This window comes from Conger conger, chromosome 2 (genome assembly GCF_963514075.1).
Source record: "Conger conger chromosome 2, fConCon1.1, whole genome shotgun sequence".
NCBI classification, from domain to species: Eukaryota; Metazoa; Chordata; class Actinopteri; order Anguilliformes; family Congridae; genus Conger; species Conger conger.
In genome coordinates, this window is record NC_083761.1 from 50,263,890 (window position 1) to 50,291,075 (window position 27,186).

A 27,186-nucleotide genomic window follows, 5' to 3' on the forward strand; every position below is an offset into this window, starting at 1 on the left:
TTTTATTATTATTATTATTATTATTGCCTCTTCATTGTCTTCCTACCACCAGTACCGTTATTATTAATTCTCCCGATTGGTAACACTTCACCCATTCACATACACTCACCCAGCATTCACACAGCAACTTGGGACACAGCAAGACCAGTATATATGGAACTGATAACAAGCAAAAACAAGAATCAGGTGTGTGAACTGGGGAACAGATAAGGAACAGGTGAAATGACAAGAGACTTCCTGTAAGCACAGGAAGGGATGCAGAGACAACAAACTGAGCACAGGCAAAACAAATATAAACGAGAGGGAATGAAACCGAAAACAGACCACGATGGCCACCGAGGGAAACAAGAGGCGAGAATGCCTAGGACCCAGACTGAAACCAGGAAACAGAGAAACAGAAATAGCCAAAAGGGCCCAGACCTGACAAAATAAATTAATGCCCTGGGCTGTTGAGACTTGAGGGGTTAACCCTTTCAAGCGTAGCATCACAAATATGTGATCACTCCAGAACAGGCCCAAACGCATACAATCACAAATATGTGATGAGAATGTGTCCTTAAAACGCTCACTTCATAATGTTGTCACAATGGGTTTCTGCCATCTAACATGGCTTCTGAACACAGAGCTGTGCATTAAACCCTGTCAGCATATTCATCATGGCTAAAAAATTTCAGAAGTTGAAATGGCTGATAAATGACAATTGTTCTTACTGACAGCAACACTAGCAAAGCAATTTAGTAGTTCATGAACTTTTAAACATGGTCTACCAATGGGATCTTAACCCTCGTAATGTGTTAGAGAGCTGCACGCACCTTTTGTGTTAGCAGGTCAAATTTGGCACAAAACACAACAAAAAGATCTTCACCCAATATTGTTTTTTTACCTGTAAATAGCCATACTTATTATCCACTCATAATCATACTGTCACTTTTTCATGGTTCCCTAAACATTTACCTTACAATATATCACTCATTTTTAGTTATGTTAGCTGACTATTAAGGGCTAATATTAGAACACACTTTCCTAGAATAATTTTTTTTTTTTACTTTACATTATTAACCAGAGTGACATCTGCGGTGTTATGGGTCCAAATTGATCCATATAGATCTGTTAGAAAAAAGTTTAAAAGATAAAAGTTTTTTTTCCTGAAACGAAACTTTGTTTTGTTGAAAATAACACAACCAACAAGAGGGTTTCTCAAATCATATGGAGTCAAGGCAGTTCATAGGTACTACCATGAGTATCCATTTGTAATGCGAGCAATGTCCTGTTATTTGTTGGAATAATAATCCATACTCAAAGCTCAATTGAAGACTTAACCAAATATTTGACAACATCTTTTTGCCAAAGGTTGCACAAAGTTTGATTAAAGGCTCAAAATTATGAACTTCCTTACCAAAATCCAAAAAATTACCAAAAAATTACCTTATCAATATCAAAGCCAAATTGAAAAGCATACGATCCACAAAAACTGTTCATTGGATTTTGAGTGGGCTGATCATGCACTCATTGCATGTGAAAGCCCAGGGATTAGAAATATGCCATAAACTGGGCTGCAATTTGTACCTTAGACCTGGGTTGAGCAGGCAGGTGGCGATAAGGTTAAATGAGGATAAGGTCTGACTGGAAGATTGCAATAAAAAAGCTTAACCAAAATGGAAATGAGCTGCTCGCACTTGACTGACACACCCCTGGCAACGGCTCTCTTCCCACTTCCATGCTAGGCAAGTCTCGAAATTACCAAAGGCAGCTGGATTGTTGGGAAAATTAGAAATCGACAGCCCACCAGCTCACAGCAGGCCAGACGCCGACTTGAAAATAGGGCCCGAAGTGAGTTGAGTTTGACAAATGATATTGCCAGTTTTCTCAAGACAAATTGCTACAGACCTCACCATCAAAACAACCTCAAACAAATGGATACGGTTTTGTGCTTGAGTTGAATACCTAAATCAATTGTAAAATTAAATGCACGTTTTTTAACAATAGTAGGCCAGCATAAATGTAGAAAAACATGTTGCTTGTTACATTTCCATCCAAGTGACCAGATTGCTTAAGACCAGCCGAAAACTGCAAACATGTGACTTCCCTTTCTTTACTTTGGAAAAAACAAGCAAAGTCCCATAGCCCATTAGCGGGCAACTCTGTCTATCCTGTCTCTGCTCAGGTCAAGAGCCTTGGTGTCGTTCTAGATTCCATACTTTCCTTTGAACCGCACATAAAAACTTTGCCCAAAATTCTGCTGCTAGATTAACCCACACACATGACTACATTACTGCAGTTTTCCATAAGCTCCACTGGCTCCCTGTTGAATTCAGAATTCAATATAAAATCCTCCATATTACTTACAAAGCTCTCCACAACCAGGCCCCTACCTATCTCTCTGACCTCCTGCTGTCCTACTCACCCTCCTGCTCACTGTGCTCCTCCTCTTCTGGCCTACTCAGAGTCCCCACCTCACGCCTTTCCTCACTGGGTGATCGGGCATTCAGCTATGAATCTAAAACTCTGGAACTCCCTTCCACCTCATATTTGCACCTTCGACTCACTCTCTTCCTTCAAGAAACAGCTTATTCAGAATAGCCTACATATAAGCTAGAAATAATTCCCCCCCCCCCTGTGTGCTGTGTATCTCTGTATTTGGCTCTGATTCCCAGTACAGTGACCTTGGGTGTCTTGAAAGACGCTTTATAAATAAAATGTATTATTATTATTATTATTATTATTATTATTATCTGTGCCCTGCGATAGACTGGCGACCTGTCCAGGGTGTATTCCTGCCTTTCGCCCAATGTATGCTGGGATAGGCTCCAGCCCCCCTGCGACCCTGATCAGGATAAGCGGGTTCAGATAATGGATGGATGGATTATTATTATCTGTTGTTCAGTGCTGCTCATTACACTTTGAACCTTTAAACTCTGTTAATTTTTAACTGGTTTAATTGATTACATTTCACCAGCTAACCGAGACATGAAAATACTGAAAATGCCCATCCCTAGAAATTAACCCACCTGTGGAGACTCTTGTGACTCAGGTGACAGAGACAGCAGTGACACTCTGGCTTCTGCTTTTCTCTGGTATGGGGGCTGACCCAGAATCTCCAAAATAGTGCCTGTAGGTGAATGAACCAATTTTAAGCTTTGGAATCTTAATAGTATGACGTATGCCAACGTGAAGTTTGCTGGGTCACTCCCATTGACACACACACGAGGCATTTGCCAAGACAGGACCAAGAAAATGTCCCCTCTTGGTATCTATGTCCCCTCTTCATGGATGTCTAATGTCACCACAGTCCCCTGTTAGATAGGTAGACAAGTACACGCATGCACGCACGCACACACACAAATTTACTCCTCAAATGACTGAATCCCCAGTTTTTCCGCCTGCTCCTTATCTTACCTGCAGACCATTTTTAAGTTACCTATGGCCAAATGGTGAATTAGGAATTTGTTCTGTAACACAATATAATGTACAAAGCAGTACAAAAGATGATGATTAAATACAGAAGATCATTACTAGCTGGCAATAGCATCAAATGTGGATAAAGCAGGTTGACATTTTTAAATAATTTAATGTGACGACATACTTGACTACGGCTAATATGGCAAGGTTTTATTTGTGAAGGAATTGAACACCTCTTAGTCCAGACATTAGCAAATGCCACTGTCCAGTTTCTCAATTATTTCTCCAGACATGAAAGTATTATTATACATTATATGTATGTTCATCAATTGTGATAATGTAAAAACATAATTGATTTCAAGACTGATTGCTTGAATACTTTTAAGTTTAATTTAAGTTTTAATTTAAAAATACAATAATGCATTCTTAAGAATGTTCTTTATTTGAAATGTTTAATTTTTATAAAACATATTACTTCCTAAACTTATATTTCCTATTGCATATGTTATTGTGTATAGGTCCCGACCAGTGGTGTCAGTGGGCGTTACAATTTCCTACACGCCATCCGTAATCCCTGTTACTGACTGCACCGGAACCACACCCATCACTGCAAAAGTCTGCTTCTCAATGCAGAGAGGCACTCAGGACAAAATAGGTTTGCTGTATATTAAATTAATTTTGATTTTCACACCATATTTCATGTATTTCATTTTATTTGAAAATGTACTTTCACTGTGGTGCATGGATGTTCTTTTTTGTTTTTTAATAGAATTAATAGAATAGAATCTTTTGTTATAGAAATTAATCATTTTGAACATTGCTCTTCATAGAACATCATTATTAATTACTTACTAATATGTATTAACACATATATTGTGTTGTCTACAGCAAAGCTGGAAGCACAAGTTGCTTACACATTCAAACTGGATTCAACTCGACCTCGCTTTCGTGCCTATTTTACCTCTACCAATCAGACTCAGGAGAAAGTCTTCACCCTTACATTGGGTAGCCAATGTCATGATACTAAATTTCAAATTGCTGTAAGTTTAGCACCACCCCACAATCATGACAAACATTTAATTACTGTATATAAGAGAATGTTGGAATTGAAACCAGCCTTGAAATGTGTCTCTTGTTGTACTGTATCACCCAGGAGTGCCCAGAGGATGCCCTGAATCCCCTGCTCAATGAATTAGCGTTCAGGTTTGTCGAGCCATCTAAGCAGCCCCATAGTCAAAACCTTTCCCCAATCCTTGCTTCACCGTCTCAAACCGCAATATACCCAGTAAGTCTGTTTCTTTATCTCTCTCCTTTGAGTGTTTGCTTTAATCATTCTGATTAAAACATTTTTGTCAGTAAAAGTAGATTTTAATTTTTTTTAAACATATTTTTCCATTTATTATACAAATTTAATTCCCTAAAGGCACCTAAAGGATTTAATAAATGCAGAAATATGTAGTGCTTTTATACAATCCCCAAGCCTGGTAAAGAGCTTCAAGGTTCAAAGTGCAAATTAACTTTCCACTTTTTCCTGTAGTTAGACTTTGAAAGAAACTGCGGGCCAGATAACAAGTGCATTGATGACCTCAAAGTGGGTTTCAATTTCTCTGGGTAAGTCTGTTGACATAAATGCTGTCCTTAAATGCATGCCCTCAACCATCACTGAGATGAAGCAGTTTTGTAAGGAGAAGTAGGACAGAATTCCTCCAGTGCGATGTAAGAGACTGATAAACTAACACAGAAAAGCATTACTTTAGGTTATTGCTGCTAAAGGTGGTTCTACTACTTTGTGAATGATGGGTGCACATTGTTTCCCAGAATGAATCTGCATGGTGGCTTATTTTTGAAGGAATAAAGTATCACATGTTACATGAGGTTAGATTCATTGATCATTAGGAATTGGTAAGATGAAGGTTAGATGTAAAATAATAAAATGGAAAGAGGGTATGTTTTCTTTTTCACAGCACTGTACTGTATATCTGGATTAACTGCCCTCCACCACCACTCTCTCCTTTTCCCAGAGCATCAGTAATTGAAGTTGGCATTGCTTCTGGACTGGAAGTGACTGTATCAGTTGAGAACAGGGGGGAAGATTCCTACAACTCGCATGTGATTTTCACCTACCCGCCAGGGTTGTCATTCAGGAAGGTTACTGTGGTACAGGTAAGTGAGGAGGAGACAAAATTATTGTACAATGTAGAGAGAGAAACAGTGAGATAAAGACACAAAGTAGATGTAATTGCATAGACAGTGCTTCATACCATTAATATCATGGTTACATACATGCATTCTTGCAAAATGACATCTTTTGGCATTATATCCCAGCATTCATTGTGTGATGGTAGATGAGATGAGCCAAGCTCAAGTTTCATCATTTAGTCATCTCATTTCATCACATTTTTCTTTTCCCAATAAATCTTACTAAAATCTTTCTAAGAATTAAAAGGAGGTGAGAAATATGTGTTATAATTGCTGAATTTTATCTTGTTTTAAATATAGCTACAGTACATTGGCTCGGCTAACTCAATCATTGTCAGTTATTAGCCTGTGCTGTAATGGGGTGCCAATTCAAGTGCCCTTGTGGTCTGATCTGGTCGGTAATACGAAGAGGTCCAGTTCATTGGTTCCAAAAGTTTTGGAAGTTAAAATAAGCCTACAGACTTATTTACCATGAGGTAAGCTATGTCTGTGGTGCCTAGTTGCTGTGGGGAGCTTGGGCTCTGTCTGAGCAATAGGAGCAGGAGGGCAAGACATACTTGGAGAAGATAGTGAGAATTAAAATGGCATACTAGGTTTTATTCCATAGGTAGGTTTTATTGCTTCCACCAGATACAGTATTGAGTTACAGTCATGCTGGGGTCGGTGTAAAGTTACCTGTCGTGTGGTCAAAAGTATAATTCAAAAAATTAAGAAAAAAATTAAAATTCATTATTAATAATAATAATAATAATAATAATAATAATAATAATTCAAATACATTTGAAGAATGATTTTCAAAGATTATAATAATTATTAAGAAAATGGAAGAATAATTTAAAAAAAACATTTTTCCTTTAAATTATACTTTTTTCTTTTGAGTCTGTTTTGACTTTATATCTTTAGGAGGGTGAGTGCAATTTGTATATGCTGGGATTTTTGTTGATCCAAGATTGTTTGTAGGGATGGGTATTATTTAGATTTTAATGATACCTGCTAAAATTATTTTAAAATTATACCAGTGCCTTGCATTCCCAATTAAAAGAAAGAGCAAACAATGCCAGTAAAGAATGTATTTTGTATTGCAAATGCAAATACATTTAAAATGTCATTGTTTTATTTATTTGTTTAAATTATACATTATACTTATAATTTATAGCTACCTGCTGTCACTGACTTAGTCAACAAGTGCAACGTTAGCTATTGAAGGTGTGTGGCACCGGAATGAGGCACCAAAATCTGCGGTGCAATTTGGCCTGGTAGGTACTGGTCATATGGGAATCAGTGCCAAAGTGGTACCGAGTCTCAAACCGAGTTTTTGCCATAGTTTTCCTGCCCTCTTTCACAAACGTCCATCTTGTAATGAATGTGATGGTATTTCATTCTCTTGCCATTTACTGACAGGACCCATCCAAGAGAGACAGAGTGCAGTGCAGTGCCGTAGATAGTGAGGATGCAACAACTGCGGGAAAGAGTGTCTGCTTCGTGAACAAGCCAGTGTTCAAGACAAAAGCTCGGGTGAGTTTCCCTATCATTATGCCAGCAAGACTTGTCTAGTTCTATGAGTTCTCAAGTGCAGTATCTCACAAGGCATCTATTCTCATAGTCAAGGCCCAACTGTGAAACAGTGAAAATCTGGTCATTTTGGATGAGCAGCACAGTTATAAAAGAGGTTGGCTTCAGAGAAATAAATTACCTGTGGGTGTGGTATGGTGTTTTGGTTTTATTATGGCCAATTAGCTCAGCCTCTTTCTTGCCCCTTAATGCCATTGTATCAAGGCCAAGTGAACAAGCAGGTTGGGAGATGGAGAATAGTCACATGTTCAATTATGGTATCTCAAAAAGCCTCCTCAGGCAATTGATATAATTAAAGTAGCCTGCTATATAGATGCGGACAGCACCTGTTAGTGTGCATGTTCATATTTAGTGTTTACATAATATTTATGCTTAACACTATTTGCTTAAATTGTGACAGTAAGCAACTTGCTATAACACAGAAGAGAGAACCTCATTTTGGTGCAAACAGGTTTACTGCAGACCACAATATTGCCAAATACTGTAAAAATATTCAATTTGTTCATTAGCAATTCCTCTAGTGCCCAGTTATGTTTGTGCTCATATCACCAAAATATGTATTGTGTTTTAATATTTTGGTAGATATAATGTGCCTTCCATAATGTTTGGGACGAAGACCCATCATTTATTTATTTGCCTCTGTACAATTTGAGATTTGTAATAAAAAATGCATGCAAATTGTACATTGCCAGATCATAATAAAGGGATTTTTTCTACATTTCACCATGTAGAAATGACAGCAGTGTTTATACATTTCAGGGCACCATAATGTGGGGACACAGCAATGTTATGTAATTACGAAATTCATTCAATTACATGATGGGTCTTTGACCCAAACATTATAGAGAGCACTGTATTTGGTAGAATTGTATACCTCCAATCACCCCACAGACCCTCTCTTTATCTCGTGTCTAACTTTCTTCTGATATTTCTCTTTCACATTCTTTCAGGTTGTTTTCATAATTTTGCTTGGAATAGATGGCAGCAGTCAATTTGACCAAACGGTGACATTTACTGCCAATGCCACAAGGTAATTTTTTCCTCCTTGAATTTCTTCATTGTGAACCTCTTGTTCGGAAGATCTCTGTTGAAATATGCCATACCATATCTGCATATTCTCTGTCAGTGTATGTACAGACTAATGGAGTGCAGTGCTATTGAACTCCATGTCCTGTAGGCCACTGTATCGGCAGGTATTAGTTCTGCACCACCTGAAGTCTTTCTTGAAAAAATTAATGAAATACAGTTTAAAACCATCTGTGGTATAGAGGGAACCATGGATAGCATGAAAAGGGCAGGCTTTATTAACACAGGGTAGATTCAATATGTAACGGTCATTATCCAGGCCGACAGGTACAGACAGGGTAGACAGAGCATGATTAGAAAAAAAGGCAGCGATCAAAAAACCAAACAAGCAAAAGGTACAAAATCTAAATCCAAAAACAGTCAAACTAAGCAGGTGTCAAAAAAACAGAAAATCCAAAAATCAGGGCACAGAGCAACATACAGAAAAACGGGGTCACAGCTAGTAAAGCTAGAACCGGGGTAAATTAATAAAAGGGCAGACTCTGAAAACTGGGATGCCGAACTAGCACTGAACAAACAAAACAGATCAGTATATACAGTGGTGTGAAAAAGTGTTTCTGATTTCTTATTTTTTTGCATGTTTGTCACACTTAAATGTTTCAGATCATCAAACAAATTTAAATATTAGTCAAAGACAACACAAGTAAACACAAAATGCAGTTTTTAAATGAAGGTTTTTATTATTATGGGAGAAAAAAAATCCAAACCTACATGGCCCTGTGTGAAAAAGTGATTGCCCCCCCTGTTAAAACATAACTTAACTGTGGTTTATCAAACCTGAGTCTTCTTGGGTACGTCTCTACAAGCTTTGCACACCTCAATTTGTATCCCATTCTGGCAGTCCCCTCAACTGAATTAGCATCTTCAAGTCTCTCCACAGATGTTCTATGGGGTTTAAGTCTGGGCTTTGGTTGGGCCACTCAAGGACAGTGAGAGACTTATCCTGAAGCCACTCCAGTGCTGTCTTGGCTGTATGCTTCGGGTCATTGTCATACTGAATGGTGAACCATCACTTGAGTGTGAGGTCACGTGTACTCTGGGAGCAGGTTTTCTTCAAGGACCTCTCTGTATTTGGCTGCATTCATCCTTCCCTCAATGTTTGGAATGTTTGTCAGCCTCACTGTCCTTTGGCCCTGTTTTCTCCGGTGTAGCTGCAGGCTGTCCTTTGAGAAGCAACGTGGGATCCATGAATTGTAGTTCAGGGGAGATGCGCGTAAAGCTTGGGTCTTTCTGTTTGTGGTCTGATCTGGTCGGTAATACGAAGAGGTCCAGTTCATTGGTTCCAAAAGTTTTGGAAGTTAAAATAAGCCTACAGACTTATTTACCATGAGGTAAGCTATGTCTGTGGTGCCTAGTTGCTGTGGGGAGCTTGGGCTCTGTCTGAGCAATAGGAGCAGGAGGGCAAGACATACTTGGAGAAGATAGTGAGAATTAAAATGGCATACTAGGTTTTATTCCATAGGTAGGTTTTATTGCTTCCACCAGATACAGTATTGAGTTACAGTCATGCTGGGGTCGGTGTAAAGTTACCTGTCGTGTGGTCAAAAGTATAATTCAAAAAATTAAGAAAAAAATTTAAATTCATTATTAATAATAATAATAATAATAATAATAATAATAATAATAATAATTCAAATACATTTGAAGAATGATTTTCAAAGATTATAATAATTATTAAGAAAATGGAAGAATAATTTAAAAAAAACATTTTTCCTTTAAATGATACTTTTTTCTTTTGAGTCTGTTTTGACTTTATATCTTTAGGAGGGTGAGTGCACAGAGCAACATACAGAAAAACGGGGTCACAGCTAGTAAAGCTAGAACCGGGGTAAATGAATAAAAGGGCAGACTCTGAAAACTGGGATGCCGAACTAGCACTGAACAAACAAAACAGATCAGTATATACAGTGGTGTGAAAAAGTGTTTCTGATTTCTTATTTTTTTGCATGTTTGTCACACTTAAATGTTTCAGATCATCAAACAAATTTAAATATTAGTCAAAGACAACACAAGTAAACACAAAATGCAGTTTTTAAATGAAAGTTTTTATTATTATGGGAGAAAATAAATCCAAACCTACATGGCCCTGTGTGAAAAAGTGATTTAAATCACTTAAATAGGACCTGCCTGACAAAGTGAAGTAGACCAAATGATCCTCAAAAGCTAGACATCATGCCGAGATCTAAAGAAATTCAGGAACAAATGAGAAAGAAAGTAATTGAGATCTATCAGTCTGGAAAAGGTTATAAAGCCATTTCTAAAGCTTTGGGACTCCAGCGAACCACAGTGAGAGCCATTATCCACAAATGGCGAAAACATGGAACAGTGGTGAACCTTCCCAGGAGTGGCCGGCCGACCAAAATTACCCAAAGAGCGCAGCGACGACTCATCCAAGAGGTCACAAAAGACCCCACAACAACATCCAAAGAACTGCAGGCCTCACTTGCCTCAGTTAAGGTCAGTGTTCATGACTCCACCATAAGAAAGAGACTGGGCAAAAATGGCCTGCATGGCAGAGTTCCAAGACGAAAACCACTGCTGAGCAAAAAGAACATTAAGGCTCGTCTCAATTTTGCCAGAAAACATCTTGATGATCCCCAAGACTTTTGGGAAAATACTCTGTGGTCTGACAAGACAAAAGTTGAACTTTTTGGAAGGTGTGTGTCCCATTACATCTGGTGTAAAAGTAACACCGCATTTCAGAAAAAGAACATCATACCAACAGTAAAATATGGTGGTGGTAGTGTGATGGTCTGGGGCTGTTTTGCTGCTTCAGGACCTGGAAGACTTGCTGTGATAAATGGAACCATGAATTCTGCTGTCTACCAAAAAATCCTGAAGGAGAATGTCCGGCCATCTGTTCATGACCTCAAGCTGAAACGAACTTGGGTTCTGCAGCAGGACAATGATCCAAAACACACCAGCAAGTCTCTGAAAGGCTGAAGAAAAACAAAATGAAGACTTTGGAGTGGCCTAGTCCTGACCTGAATCCTATTGAGATGCTGTGGCATGACCTTAAAAAGGCGGTTCATGCTCGAAAACCCTCCAATGTGGTTGAATTACAACAATTCTGCAAAGATGAGTGGGCCAAAATTCCTCCACAGCGCTGTAAGAGATTCATTGCAAGTTATCGCAAACGCTTGATTGCAGTTGTTGCTGCTAAGGGTGGCCCAACTAGTTATTAGGTTTAGGGGGCAATCACTTTTTCACACAGGGCCATGTAGGTTTGGATTTTTTTTCTCCCTTAATAATAAAAACCTTCATTTAAAAATTGCATTTTGTGTTTACTTGTGTTGTCTTTGACTAATATTTAAATTTGTTTGATGATCTGAAACATTTAAGTCTGACAAACATGCAAAAAAATAAGAAATCAGGAAGGGGGCAAACACTTTTTCACACCACTGTAGATCCAACAGATAAAGGGAAAACAAGAATCGGGTGTGTGAACTGGGCAACAGATAATGAACTGGTGAAATTACTGACAAGAGACAGGAAGAGTGGGAGGCGGAGACAACAAATGGAGCACAGGTGAAACGAATGAGAGGGAATGAAACTGAAAAAAGACTACGGTGGTCAAAGAGGGAAAAAGAGGAGAAAACACTAGGGACTTAGACAGAAAACAGAAACGCAGATGGCCAAAAGGGCACAGATGTGACAGAAACTAAGCTCATTAATGAAATCAGGTCGTGTAGTGCCAGTGGCGGCAGCTAGTTATGATGGGCCCCGGTGCGAGATTTTTTTATGGGCCCTAACTCTATGACGCAGTCACGCACACACGCAAATGCATATAAACTATGCACGCACGCACACACACACGCACACACAGCAGCATTAGACATATATTTTACAGACAATACTTTGGCTGGACATTTTTGGATTTAACTTTGGTTATTGGAACACAAGCTACATCGTTTGTGATACTTTAGAACATTTGTATTAATCAAGCCAGAACCATCGACCAAGGAGGATGGTCATAGAATCAAATCAACAAGTCAACAAATCAACTAACAATAACTGGGATGTTTACATAACTAAAGCTTAGGCCTACTCATGTGTCAGTATCAGAGGAAAAGCACAACACAATACATTCACTGTTCACTGCGTTCTTATGCCTAATTCACTGAATGCATTTTTTTGAATAAAATATGAATTAATGTATGAAAATCAGTTAATGTCTTAGCTTTTGTTTTATCTTTCAACTTATTATTTTAAAAATTAACTGTATATTTGTATTTATTGTAGGTACTTATTCTTATTATGGACGTAACTCTTCCTGCAGTTGATAAAACTAAATGGACCAAACTTGCCAATAAAACACCTATTTGGTGGCTTCCTCTTAGTTAAGCGATGCAATTTATACTTTCTATATCATAAGGTTTTTAAAACAGCCCCCTGACTTAACATTGGTGGAATGCAGCAGAAAACCAATCCAGTAATTGAACAAACAAATCTAATTCTCTGAGACTGCTGGGAGAATTAGCAGCTTGCTTGGCTAATTTGAATGCGAGTTAAGTTAATCATTGCAAGATTAAGCAATGTTAGAATGAAGTTAGCTCACATTAATGTTACTGTGTTGAGCAAAACTGGAATCTAGGTGTCTCGGGGGGGGGGGGGGGGGATAAAGTTTGAGAGACGTTTCTACATATAGACAGACCTGGATATAGCATGGCTACGTCCTAGTTGCGAGAGAACTTTCACTTTTCAGCCAAATGTAGCCGAATTTTCTCCTGAGAAAGTACAGTAGGCTAACGTTATCTCTAGCTTGCTATCCTACCTGCAAGGTTTTGCCACCGCCAGGTGCAATGATTGCGACGGACAACTGTTACTGGGAACAGGGTAGCAGTTCAGTGATTATTTTTCCAAAAAGCCGTCCAGTTTAGATAGTTTTGCTACCTTTTCCTCCTGTTTCTTTTTTATCCTTTCTTTCTGTGACCCACTTTTGTCCTTGAAGGGCATTTTCACACTAGGCAGCTAAATGGCGCTCAATATTTTACGTGTTAGACTAGCTATCACCACACGATCAAGACGGTTCACATTGGAAAACAGCCAACATATTTCCTGGCAGCACTCTTTGCATATCAGACATAATACTAATACTAATAATACTAACAATTAGCCTGCCACAAGTTATTTAATTTAATAGTTTATGCATTATAGCCTTTTTTCTGTAAAATAGACACACGTTATAAATTTAGCATGATCACATATTGTAGTGTAGCTAATAACTATGATCAAGACGAGTTTGCTTATTTAAGGTTATATGAACACACATCACTAGTAAAGTAAACGTAGACTTTGTGAGTGGTTAGAATATAAGGACCTGTATAAAAACGGACTAACTGATATAAGACACAGAGAGTCATGGGCCCACCTAAATTGAAAATAATTGTAAATAATGGGGCGACATGGCTCAGGCATTAAGAGCAGTCGTCTGGCAGTTGGAGGGTTGCCGGTTCGATCCCCCGCCCGGGCTGTGTCGAAGTGTCCCTGAGCAAGACACCTAACCCCCAAATGCTCCTGACGAGCTGGTCGGCGCCTTGCATGGCAGCCAATCGCCATCGGTGTGTGAGTGTGAATGTGAGTGTGTGTGAATGTGAGTGTGTGTGAGTGTGAGTGTGTGTGAGTGTGTGTATGAATGGGTGAATGAGAAGCATCAATTGTACAGCGCTTTGGATAAAGGCGCTATATAAATGCCAACCACAGGCCCCTAGAAACCATGGGCCCCGGTGCCACAGCACCGCCTATATGACCGCCAGTGTGTAGGAGGAAATATCTGCCGAGTGCTGTAGTGCATCTGCTTGTCTGTTCTCAGTGTTTTCAACTTGCATTTCATTCCCTACCAGCGGAAATGATCAACACGCGGGCAATGAAAACTTTCAAGTGAAAAGGATTAAAGTGAAATTAAATATTTACATGTTGATAAAAGGGTAAGTGTTCTAACTCAATTCCATATTGTGTTTTATACCCGCCTGTGTGCGGGAAGCATTTAAGGATGTGTATATTTTTCTTTCATTTTTCATGTTCATATAGATGTGTCACTTGATATCATTATTTACAATTTACATTAACTTCTCTCATTTTTGAATGATTGAATTCCAGTTTGGAGGAAACAACTAGTTATATTAATTTCACAGCCGGTAAGAATGATTTAAAGAGACCTGTACTGCATTCATTTGAAGTAAGTGATATTATCTTTATGTTTTATCTTGCATTGCATTTAAATTTTCCACTTCCTTTTCATTGCTTTAGTTGCTTTCCTTAGGTTTTCTTGTATCGCATCATTGTATCCATAAATAACAGGCCCTTAATATTGGGAGAATCTGAAATGTCTAAATGTACTTCCCTAGTACTACTATAATAGTATGTTAATAACACAAATATTTGTTTACTATAGCAATGTTCGTTTAATTGATAGTGAAGTAAAATGGAATGGAAATAAAAGGTCCTCTGAGTTAAACGGTAAAATGTTTATGCTAATAAATAAGGGAACCAGGAATGTATCCAACCTAATAGTGGGAAATATATTAATTGTTTTCTTTAATTAAGTGGTTCCTGTTGCATATAAAAACGTTCTTTTCTTCAAAAACTCGTAATTACTTTACTGCTTACTTCTCCAATTTAATACAAACCTTTTCATGACAAATTATATTATAAGAATAATAATTTGAGTGAGAAGTTGAATCTTGATGTACATGAATTTCTGGCAATCAGGTAATCAATACCCAGTCATTTTATTGGTTGGCTAATTGCCGGGGAGTTATTTAATCCATTCTTGTTTACCCCTTCCTCCTCTGGGGTGTATCCTTTGTGTCTAGGGATGCCCCCTGAAAAAATCAGTGGTTCTCACGTCTTGTGTGTAATCTTTAGAACCCAACTCGGTCACGTTTGGTCCGCCGACCCCGCTCCCTCACATTTTGCTTTAATGGCAACTTGCGCTCAAACTGTTTTGGACTTTATGCCTGGATGGTCCATGTTATCCCAGCTTTATTTGACAATGTTCCAAAGAGCATCTTGTGATGTTACTGAATGCTTGGCTTTTGTCAGTCTTCAAGTGTCCCTATAAATGTGGTTGAGGCCAGGCGATGGTGGATTATGCAACAGTCCTTGCTCTTCTTTGGTCTTCAAAGCATGTTTTTCTTTCACAGATTGTGAATTATATCAGAGACCTTAATGCCTCAGCAATATTCAAGGTGCCAATTAAACTTGGAGAAAAATATATCTGGAGTAATGTCAGCAGTATTCAGGTGAGTGGATTCAAGTGAGAGAGGTCCACAAGGAATAAACAATGCTATGTGTGTGCACTCACACGCACATGCATGCACACACATAGTACAGTATGTATTTGGACAAATGTTTTGTTATTTTGTCTCTGTAATTCAGCAAACTTGATGTGAAATGAAACCATGAAAAAGATTATAAAGGGGAGACCGTCAGGTTTAAATTGCAAGTATACACTGGTACAATTTATCTCGGCTCTGAACTGGATCACACTGGATTTGAAATGAAACAATGAATAATTAGGTTAATGCAGACTGTTACCTTCAATTTGAGGGTATTTACATCCATGACAGGTATTTTATACATAGGCTGGGTTTGATTCCAGTTTAAATCTATCCCAGTTTAGATGCTTATCAGCTTCTTATTTGCAAAGCAGAGCAATAAAACGGCAGCCTCCCCTTGACACAATCACGGTTTACAACCCTGACCTCGCCACAGGCATATTCCAACAATCCTTGATACCATTTATCCATGTCAAAAAAATCATGTTCCAATATTAGAACAAAAATATACAATTCAGAAGTTGTATGAATAAACATTGCTGTTTAAAAAAATAAAATTAAATGTATTGCATGTCCGGCAGACATATTTCCAGTTTGGTAGAAATATAAGTTTGTTTTGTAAATTATTCGATACAGATATATTATGTGATGTGAAACCAAATATCCCACCTGGTTATGAAGCTACAACTGTTTTCTAACTAAAGTTGAAGTTTATTTCGTAATCTTCAGCCATTTTTGAAAAAACTATATTTTTGTTGGGGCTATACCTAAGCAAATGTTGTCTTGAACTGTTTCTTGCTGTTGCATAAATGCATTGCTAGGTCATTTCAGTACCAAACTAATGTAAAACATGGTAAGCTTTTTGTACAGGGTTTCCTACCCTTTCCAACAAGGTATAATGTGTCATATTCAGGCAATGGACAGTTTAAGACTGCACGGACGGACAATGCATTTGTATAGCAGAATGGATAAGCAGACGTGCGTGAACATGCAACTTGCTATAGATAAACCTGTAACATTACTGGCGGGGATAACGGGGCTCAGGTTAACCTAATTAAAAAAACTTTGAATGCAGCTTGGTCAGAAAGCATTAGGGTGAGTAATCATTTTTGAAGAGCTTTTTGGACACTTTGGGCATGCTTTATTAAAACATACAATACACTGAATACATTTGTAGTTGAGATAAAAAGATAAATACGAGACAACTGTTGCATTCTTCTTTTGTGATGCTTTTCCGTGTTTGTTTTATGGGGGGTTTCCCTTCAATATCCCTTTCAGGAGGTGAAATGCTGAATTGGGTTAAGGTCTTGTAATTGACTTGGCCAATCTAAAACCTTCCACTTTTTCTCCCTAAAGGTATAATTGGTAATTGTCTTGCTGCATGATGAAGTTCCTCCCAATTAGTTTGGACAAGTTTCTCCGTAAGAATGTTTGTGTGGGAAGTCGAATACGATCTTCCCAGATTGGTCTGTCTCCTTTGCTTTTATGCCAAATTATACGTTTGAAACCAGGCGGCAGTGCCATAAATCAATCTGGAGGGCTGGTCAAATCTGGAATTTAGACCTCCACCCTTGGGGGTTGTTAAGTAGGGAAAATGAGATGATTCCCAGAGAGGATGTGTAGGTTTTCCCTTGAGTTACTGAAACTATGGTTTATTAAACTCCATTTGCTATGAAATGTATCTCATCCGATTCCTTGATTTTACTGGATCACATCCATACCAAACAGATTACCCTTATGTTTTATTATGTTGCAGTTATCATGAAACTTCCCTCCTGATTTTCCATTTTTACATGCACTCCCCGTTACCATTACATAAGACTTAATGCAATAATACAAGGATCACATGGACAATGTTTTCAAGGTTTTACCAGGTCTATTTACGATCTAAACAGCAGTTTCGAATATTTAATCTCGGAGAGCAGTCACCGGTGTAATGACAGCAGTGCCCAAATGAGGGCACTGTGAGTGTGTCCTGAGCCTTTCCCAAAGGTGGTGGGTTACAGGCGCCTTCTCTTCTCATGACCCCTGTGACCTCTCAACTAAAACACAGCCACAGTCCGTCTTCCCCTTATCTCCTTCGGCGCCGATGGCCTGAAACTCCCCAAAGGTAGTCTAAACAGTTTGACACATAAACCCCAGCTCTCAGGCTCCTCACAAATGGCAGCCCTTCCTGACGTTAACCACTACGCTACAGGCCGCCCAATCATATCTATGAATGATGTAGTTGGGAGTCTCTAGGAATCCTTCCCTAGCTCTCCCCCACAGGCATGTGTGCCAAAAAGGTGGGGGCTAACAATGTATGCTCCGGGAGGGGGAAGTCAGCAAGCTGACCAGCGCATGAGACCAAATTATTTGTTAATTATTACTGGCTTACACTTTAATAACGAGCGAAACTAGTTTTTCATATGGTGAAACACATATACTACTTCACGGCAGCAGAAAGACCAGCAAGAGACCAAAAGAAAAACAAAACCCATTGACCAAATAAGCATGAATCCCTGTACACCACCAGGCATTTACATAGCCGCAGACAAACCCAAGAAAGTTCCCAGCAGTTAGCACGCTAAAAACGTAAAGGGGCGTGTCCAATACGGGGCTTAAGCAAGGTACAAAAGACAACGCTGCCTCTAAATGTACCTGGTCACACATTTTTAAAGCTCCATCATAGCCAAAGAAAATAGAAGGTGGACAACAGTCACTGGCTTTGTTAAGCAATGTGTTATTTTACTGCTGAGAATGTGAACAATATTGCATTCTCAGCTTGTTGTCCATGAATGACTGTATAGCAGCTAATCATAGTTTGATTTAGTGTTGCCTGCAGTAAACTGTAAAATGTGAAATCATCCTATCATTTTGAAGTAAAAGACGCATTCTACCTATTAGCTTATCCTAGCCTATTAATTCACATGGACACCGTTGGTTCTGTAGCTTACCAGTGAGAATGATTAGCTAGGTTTTAACCCGTTTTGAATAGACGACGAGAGTTACTGTGTCGCCTATTGGACGAGAAGCCTAGAAGTTCTGAAAAAATGAACTCCGTATGAAACTTGATCACATTGTAATGTCCCCCAAGTTTAAACATCTGAATGGAACATTATATTTTGAGTAGATTTTGGGATGGGAATGTGGCAAGACCTGGCAACCCTGGGAGCCTCTCTTCTTGGCGATGCACACTCATCAACGCAATAGCTCTAATGACTGCATCTACAAACACACATTTTCTAAATAAGTGCCGTTATTGTCCTACTTTTTATTTCGTAGTGTTACCCATATATGAGAGGCGGCACGGATGGTGCAGTGGGTAGCACTGCTGCTTCACAGCAAGGAGGTCCTGGGTTCGAATCCCCGTCAGCCAGGGCCTCTCTGTGTGGAGTTTGCATGTTCTCCCCGTGTTTGTGTGGGTTTCCTCCGGGTACTCCGGTTTCCTCCTACAGTCCAAAGACATGTTTAGGCTGATTGGAGAGTCTAAATTGCCCATAGGTATGAGTGTGTGCCCTGCGATGGACTGGTGACCTGTCCAGGGTGTATTCCTGCCTTTTGCCCAATGTATGCTGGGATAGGCTCCAGCCCCCCTGCGACCCTATTCAGGATAAGCGGGTTAGGCTGATGAATGAACCCACATATGAGTCACTGTAGACTAGGGGAAACACTGACCAATCAGCCAATCTCCTTGGTTTTTGTGTGCGTGCAAAGTCCAATTCCTTCCGTTTTCATTAAAACATGGTACGAGTCACATACCCGATCAATTTCAGCATACAGTGCAGACTAAGGGAAAAGCTGACTGATCAGCCCTTCTCTTTTACAGTAAATTCAGCCTTAATGCATTTAAAAGCAGGCTTTAAAATCTTCTTCTTTTTTGTATGGACAGGGTAACATGAACTTGGGATATGACATATAAAGTGAAATGATAACAAGCTATTTCTGACCATTGGAAAGTAGTATTACATTTCTGCATTTTCCGGTAAGCAGAACGCCACTAAGACTTGAACAGTGAGCTAGTAGTAGCTAACATTAGAACTAAACGTAAAATGGAAGGTGTTGGTCTCTGAAGTGAGCGTTGTCCAATGCATTGCATCGTCATATTAACTTACAGTAAATGTTACTGTGACTGTGTGGTGGGGAATGCTGTTGCTAACAATAGACTAGAAACCAGGCAAGCTAATAAAGCTCAGCCAAAAGTGTTCCTTTCATGTTCACACAGTGGGCCTCATTTATAAATATTTTCGGAAATCCGTGTGCAAATGTATGTGTGAAGAGTTTTCGTATCCACATGTGTATGTTGATAAATACCAAGTAATTGTACATGAAAAGCGATTGAACTTCTGTTAATAGAATTTTTCATTGTGAATATGTGTATATAAGTATATAAACTAGTACCATTGAGCAGAAGTTAACTTCTGGTGGAAGCGGCTAGCTGATCTGTTCGCTATGTTTTACCTGGATGTGCCACCTAAAATGCAACTGACAACCGAAAGTGAAGCATATTTCTGGAATGTGCTAAGTAGGCTACAATTACACAATATAACTAGGCAGCCTGAGCCAACTAGCTACCTAAAGCTAAAAGAGCCGTTTTGACATACACAGACTAACTTATAACCCTATACCCCAATATAGCTCAGGATTTGCCAGGATATAGCTTGAAGAAATGGTATCACACCATAGCATAGCCATTTGCTCCCGAAAATGCCAAAAACTTTATTGAATTTTTTCACTTTTTTTAACACATATTTAGGAAAAGCCATGGAAGGAGGAGGGTATTGCATTCAGTGTGTTGCAATCCATATAATTATATGCAATCCATATAATTTCTATAATAATTGAGTATTGGTATTGTAGCCTAAATATTTTTTGTCATGTAGGCTGCAGCCTAACTTAGACTCACTGTGTTCCGAACAGGACACAAGGAAGCGGCCACTTACAAAATAAACTGGCGAGTAGATGGGATAATTTACTTATTTTTTGAAAGCTAAAATATCATATAGTTGAATGCATGCCACCTTTAATGGCTTTCTAAGAGTGTATCCACTTTTAGAAAGACAGCGTCTTGTGGTCAAAACACATCCCCTGTGCTGGGCGACATCCGACTTATTTCACTTCCGACAAAAGAATTCTAAAAGTAATGAAAAAAATTCCCACCGCAGAATGAAGAGTTCAACAGTGTAATGTAAGGCTTGCTGTCGGCTTGAATGGTATCTGGTCTCCAGCAACAAACTATTATTTCTTGTGGTAGCTGACTTAATGATATGGGTAACATAAACTAACCATGTTCCTAACACCAAGTTAGCTCACTATGTACTTTCATGAAGAATAATTAAAAAAATTCTTCCTTGTCAGCTTTTTGTGTGGCCGTAAAGTCCTTCCATTTTCATAAAAACTTGGAAATGATAATGGTGATCCACTGTGACATTGTGGTGGGAAGCTGTTGCTTGCGAGAGACTATAAAATGGGCAGGCTTATACAGATCAACCTGCATAACAGTGAATAAAATAGAAAATACAGTCTTCTGAACAAAGGGACGTTGTGCAGTTATTTGTCAATATTGCTCCAATTCACATCAATCAAAGTGTTTTAGTGTCTTGGATAGTCAATAAGCAACAATAAACTACATTTGTCAGGAGAAAAACTACCATTGTACTGATGTTAACTTCTGGTGGAAGCGGCCACTTCCCAGTATCCTGTTCAGAACATGGTGAGTTTACATTTGCCCAATCTGGAAGGAATGTTTTGACAGAGGTCGCTTGAGTGGGCGGGACTTACGAACGGTCAATTAACATTTAATGTTATTTTCGTCACCACTTAATTTGCGAAGCTACAGCTGATACACCAGTATCAGCTGTGGAGGACCAACAGGAAATGCGACCGGACTATATTTTTACATTTGTTTCATATTTTCTTATTGTGACGCATAAGGGATTTATAGCTGAATGACAGAATTAGTATTATTTCCACCTATTTTGTACTTGTCCTATAAACGTGTCAATATCTCAAAAACTATTTACTGCACACACATGGTTGAAGACTTAAATCAAAGAGAGGATTTATACCATTCAGAGACTTGAGACAGAATAAATTTGTCAGAGCACGTACATACTTTGTACACAGAAGTTACACTAAAATACAAAAGAATGACAAAGTTTTTATACTTAAGAACTATGTTATATTTGTGCGCAAACTTGATGTCAACTTGTGTACAAATATGGTAAAGATATCAACCGGCATTCAAATTCCACATGAGTTTTCCCAAAACTGCAACCAGATGTCCTCAAGTGTCCCCAAATCTATCGAAATACAAAACATCTGCATATCTTTTTGTCCAGACATGAATGATCAGAAAAGCTTATTTTTCTTATTAAAACAGATGTTTCAATGTAAAGGAAATTAACCTTCATGTGTGTCGAATTCACATAAATGAGAGTATGTTTTTATAAAGCTCTCCAAAGTGTTAAAAAAGCTCTCTGTAAAGGATTACTTAACGTAATACTGTCTACCAAATCTACATCATATTAAAAATGGAACTTTATTTCAAAATTAGGTTAACCAGAGCCTTGTTAGCCAGTACAATTACAGCCTTACATCTATTTCAAGCCTAACTCCTGTAATTACGCACATCTTATATAACGGACTTAGGTCCGGTCTATTGTCTCTATTGGTCAGTTTGCATTCCAGCCATGCCAATATCCATGCACGGGTAAATGGAATGTTCACCAATCTTTGTATTGTAGATCACCGTTATCTACTTTCTTTTTTTAAAAGATATTTTTTAGGCCTTTTTCAGCTTTATTGGACAGTATGCAGTATAGAGAGACAGGAAGAATGGGAGCGAGAGAGAGGGGAAGACATGCGACAAATGTCAGACGGTCGGATCCGAACAATGAGCATGCGGTCAGTGCTCTACAGGCTGCGCCACCGAGACACCCACCGTTATCTACTTTCTAACCGAAATGAACGTAACTTAACATTATCATCATCATAGCCTACCAAAGTAAATCAAAATGAGTGATTTTAAGGTGTCCTTTGACCTTCTTGGGGATTTAGAAAGGAGTAGGAACTAAAAAAATAAAACTATGCCAACATCCTTGGATCGAAATACCAGCAAGACCACCAAACCCCGGCGAAGTAAATGATTCATAAGGACGCTATGAGTTATTTCAGTAACTACACGTTATATGGCAGTGTCCAGATAAGACAGGACAAACAACTTGTGTGTCAGTGTCGTCTGGTGTAACAAACATGCAAGCTAGCTAACGTTAGTGCAGTGGGGATACATTATTGGTAGTAAAGTTAGTACCGTTGCTTAAATAGTGGAGTGAAGAAACATTATTGTTGGCTAACGTTCTAAATAGCGTTGCTTAGCAACCAATAAACTACTGTGCAGCAGAAAAATACATTTAGCATAAAACATAGTTCCATTAAAAATACATTAAAAGTTTGTGTTCTCTTTTGTGAAAATTTGAAAGATAAATGTGGTAACCATTGTATAAAAGCGTTATGGAACTCTGCTTCGCGTCGTGCCTAACCACCCCGCTAGCTGTGCCAATATCCACGATATATCATGGGTTCCCGTTTCATAACGCTTAATTATACCTTGTTGGAAAGGATAGGAATACTGTACAAGAAGTGTGCCATGTTTTACATTAGCTCAGTATTGAACTGACCTAGCAATGCATTTACACAAAAAGCAAGTATTTCAAGACGGCATTTGCTTGGGTATAGTTCCGGCAAAAAAGGTTGAACGGATTTTGGAAGCCTATTGTTGGCTTTTGTCTTTTTTTCCCCTCAGCTTCATAATTGCTTCCTTGACTGTCATTGCCACAACTGTTGTTCTCATGTTGACAAATGTCAATAACAGACTCCAAAGGCAATCAAAAGCCTCGAATCAAGACTAGATACTGCAAGACACCTGCACTAAGAATGTAATTGAATACAACAAATTAATCAGAAACAACTGAGAAGCCAATTGTCCAATTACTTCTGGTCCCCTAAAATGGAGGGACTATGTACAGTATAAAAAGGGATGCAATTCCTACACGGATCACGATATATGGATGTAAATTAAAGGTGACAGTCTGACTTTAACCATTATAATTTTGTTGTATCATTTCAAATCCAATGAGCACAGAGCCAAAATAACAGAAATTGTACTACTGTCAAAACACTTACAAACAAGCTAACAAAAGGTTGAGAGTTCTTTGTGTGAAATTTGGAGTCTGTCGACTCTCACCATGAGGGACAAAGTATCAATGCCAGTAAAGCATACCATCATGAAGTGGAAAAAGATTAGAATAAATCGATCAGAGACATAGACAAAACATTGTTTGGGTGAGTCAAAATCAACTGTTAGGGCCTGTGTTCACTATGCTTAAGTTAGTTGAAGTGAGTTATGAATTGCTCAGAATAAAATCAACTCTGATAATATAGAGTATGGTCCACATGGACTAAGGTAAGCTTTGTTAATATGGATTTAACACTGATAACTGTTTATGTTTGCGATAATATGTTCACACTGATTGTCTTTCACAGATTCCAGGTTGCCTTACAAAACAAGATGAGAAACCTAATGTGACCAATTTCATAGAGAAGCTGAAGAAAGATCCCACTGTGGTGAACATCCTTCTCTCTTTCCAATGCTATTTTCCTTTTTTTCCCTCACAAGTATTTCAGAACAGATTGTTATGTATGGTCAGAGACCCAAGCGCAGACCAAGGGATAATCAGAAATGTGGTTTATTACAATCCAGAAGTCAAAGCCAGGAGATCCAACACACAACAGTTCCAAATCGAGTAGCCAAAAGAATAATAAATAAACAGTCCAAGCTCAAAATCCAAAAAGCAGAAGTGCAGAGGTGCAACAGGATAAGGCAGGCGGGAAGTCGAATATATAAAACGAATGTCAAAAACCAAGACTCAACAAAACAAAAGGGCAAAGGCAAACTGGAGGTCGGGCAAAGGTGTGTCCCCAGAATCTCATGCAAAACAGGCGTACTAGGAATCGGCAACTGCAATGATGATCAACGGTCTGACAAGGGTTCTATCAAAGACTGGGGTTTAAATACATGAAGGGAAGTGACATACTAGGCGGGGCACGGGAGTGAGGAGGGCTAAACAATTAAACAACAGGTGAGGAACATGACGGGCAATAATACAAGAACAACAGGGAAACGAAAACGCGAACTGGGTACACAAAGACCAACACGTGAAACATATGCCTCCAGATTAGGGAGTGGACATTTGCGTAGAGTTGGAGACGTATTGAAAGTAAGAAACAGGTGCGAACACTAAGCTGAAACTAAGGAAGGCGGAGCTATAGAACAGCATGGAAAATAGTAGATAATGTTACGTGATTAAATCTAAACTACACAAATTAAGTGAATGTTAGTTTATTAGTTAGACAGACAGTAATTGTATTAATATAGTTAGTACTATACAATAATTAATAAATAATATTAGTAATTGTTAGTAAGAATAGTGCTACACAACATTAACTAGCGAAAGAAGCCAGAAGTAAGGAATGCAACAATGGAAGAAAGGTTGAAACGCATAAACTACAAAAACCCCCCGAATAGTGAAGCACGCAGACAGGGGAGTGACTCGGGCTCGAAAACATACCGACACAGACATGACAGGGGATGACAAATGCAATGAATAGTACTGTAGGAATTAAACTGAAAATCAGACAAGATATGAAAAATAATAAGCTACAAGAATAACAATAATAAACAATCATAAACTAATAGACAAACTCAGGAACATAACACTGATTCAGTGTTAACATCCTTATATTGTATAACTACTGTGTGCTATTCACAGGATATGTTTACACACTTAAATTCTGATATTATTCCAAATAATCCTGAATAAGATATGGGTCATGTAAACAATAAATACCTCAAATCAGTCCTTATTTCAAATATGGCATATTCTGATTCAAGGGAATTTTCCAGGAAATGTACTGTGTATTGTGTGCATGTAAATGTAGTCACTGCAGGATGTAGCAAGGGTTCAAAGTTATTATTGGCAGTGATGCAAACTCAGCTGTTGCCCTCTATTCCATTCGTGGCAGCAAAGGATCTCCGTCTCGCTAGGCATGGGTTCACTGTTCCCACACTGACACCAATTTCTGTTCCCACTTCTCTGCTCTGTTAGCTTCGGATGCCTTGGCCTCTGCTGTCTGTCTCTCTCACTCGAAAAGCTTGTCTTCTAACTTGGCAAAGTCAGAGTCAGAAAGTGCCCGCCCATAAACCAGTCTCCGCATTCAAGGGTGGAGCCAAACATGACCAGACGATGCCCTTATATAGTACTGTGCAAAAGTTTTAGGCAGGTGTGAAAAAATCCTGTAAAGTTAGAATGCTTTCAAAAATAGACATGTTAATAGTTTATTTTGATCAAGTAACTAGTGAACAGAAAATTTTGTTGGCATATAGTCAGGTGTGTGATTAACCAATTATACCAAACAGGAGCTAATGATAATCAATTTAATATGTGGGTTGAAACACAATTATTAACTGAACCAGAAACAGCTGTGTAGGAGGGTTAAAACTGGATGACAAATAGCCAAACTCTGCTTCCAAGGTGAGGTTGCTGAAGACAGTTTAATGTCAGAAGTCATACACCATGGCAAGACTGAGCACAGCAACAAGACAGTTATGCTGCATCAGCAGGGTCTTTCCCAGGCAGAAATTCCAATGCAGACAGGGGTTCCAGATGTGCTGTCCCTGCTCTGTTGAAGAAGCACAAAGAAACGGGCAAGGTTGAGGACCGTAGACGCAGTGGTCGGCTAAGGAAACTTAGTGCTGCAGATGAAAGGCACATCATGCTTACTTCCCTTCACAATTGGAAGATGTCCAGCAGTGCCATCACCTTAGAATTGGCAGAAACCAGTGGGACCCAGGTACACCCATCTACTGTGCGGAGAAGTCTGGTCAGAAGTGGTCTTCATGGAAGAATTGCGGCCAAAAAGCCATACCTCTGACATGGAAACAAGGCCAAGCGACTCAACTATGCACGACAACACAGGAACTGGGGTGCAGAAAAATGGCAACAGGTTCTCTGGACTGATGAGTAAGAAATTTTAATATTTGGCATTTAGCAGAAGGTTTGTTCGCTGAAGGGCTGAGTGTCTGCAGGCAACAGTGAAGCATGGTGGAGGTTCCTTGCAAGTTTGGGGCTGCATTTCTGCAAATGGAGTTGGGGATTTGGTCAAAATGAATGGTCTCCTCAATGCTGAAAAGTACAGGCAGATACTCATCCATCATGCAATACCATCAGGGAGGCATCTGATTGGCCCCCCAAATTTATTCTGCAGCAGGACGACCCCAAACATACAGCCAATGTCATTAAGAACTATCTTCAGCCTAAAGAAGAACAAGGAGTCCAGTATGGCACCCACAGAGCCCTGATCTCAACATCATCGAGTCTGTCTGGGATTACATGAAGAGACAGAATAATTTGAGGCTGCCTAAATCCACAGAAGAACTGTGGCTAGTTCTCCAAAATGTTCGGAACAACCTACCTGCCGAGTTCCTTCAAAAACTGTGTGCAAGTATACCTAGAAGAATTGATGCTGTTATGAAGGCAAAGGGTGGTCACACCAAATATTGATTTGATTTAGATTTCTGTTCATTCACTTCTTCTGTTCATGCATTTTGTTA

At 38.9% G+C, this 27,186-nt stretch overlaps 1 protein-coding gene across 1 annotated transcript in view; it reads left to right on the forward strand.

The window, feature by feature from the left end:
- The window catches only part of LOC133114051 (integrin alpha-M-like), an 82,037-nt gene that overhangs the window by 47,971 nt on the left and 6,880 nt on the right, over window positions 1–27,186 (forward strand). Inside the window, exons 16-26 of the mRNA XM_061223248.1 lie at window positions 3,918–4,054; window positions 4,288–4,439; window positions 4,553–4,684; window positions 4,937–5,010; window positions 5,421–5,562; window positions 7,000–7,113; window positions 8,121–8,200; window positions 14,100–14,183; window positions 14,356–14,434; window positions 15,402–15,500; window positions 24,060–24,140. Of these exons, the coding sequence (XP_061079232.1) occupies window positions 3,918–4,054; window positions 4,288–4,439; window positions 4,553–4,684; window positions 4,937–5,010; window positions 5,421–5,562; window positions 7,000–7,113; window positions 8,121–8,200; window positions 14,100–14,183; window positions 14,356–14,434; window positions 15,402–15,500; window positions 24,060–24,140 (1,174 nt within the window). The remainder of the gene's footprint in view (window positions 1–3,917; window positions 4,055–4,287; window positions 4,440–4,552; window positions 4,685–4,936; window positions 5,011–5,420; window positions 5,563–6,999; window positions 7,114–8,120; window positions 8,201–14,099; window positions 14,184–14,355; window positions 14,435–15,401; window positions 15,501–24,059; window positions 24,141–27,186) is intronic.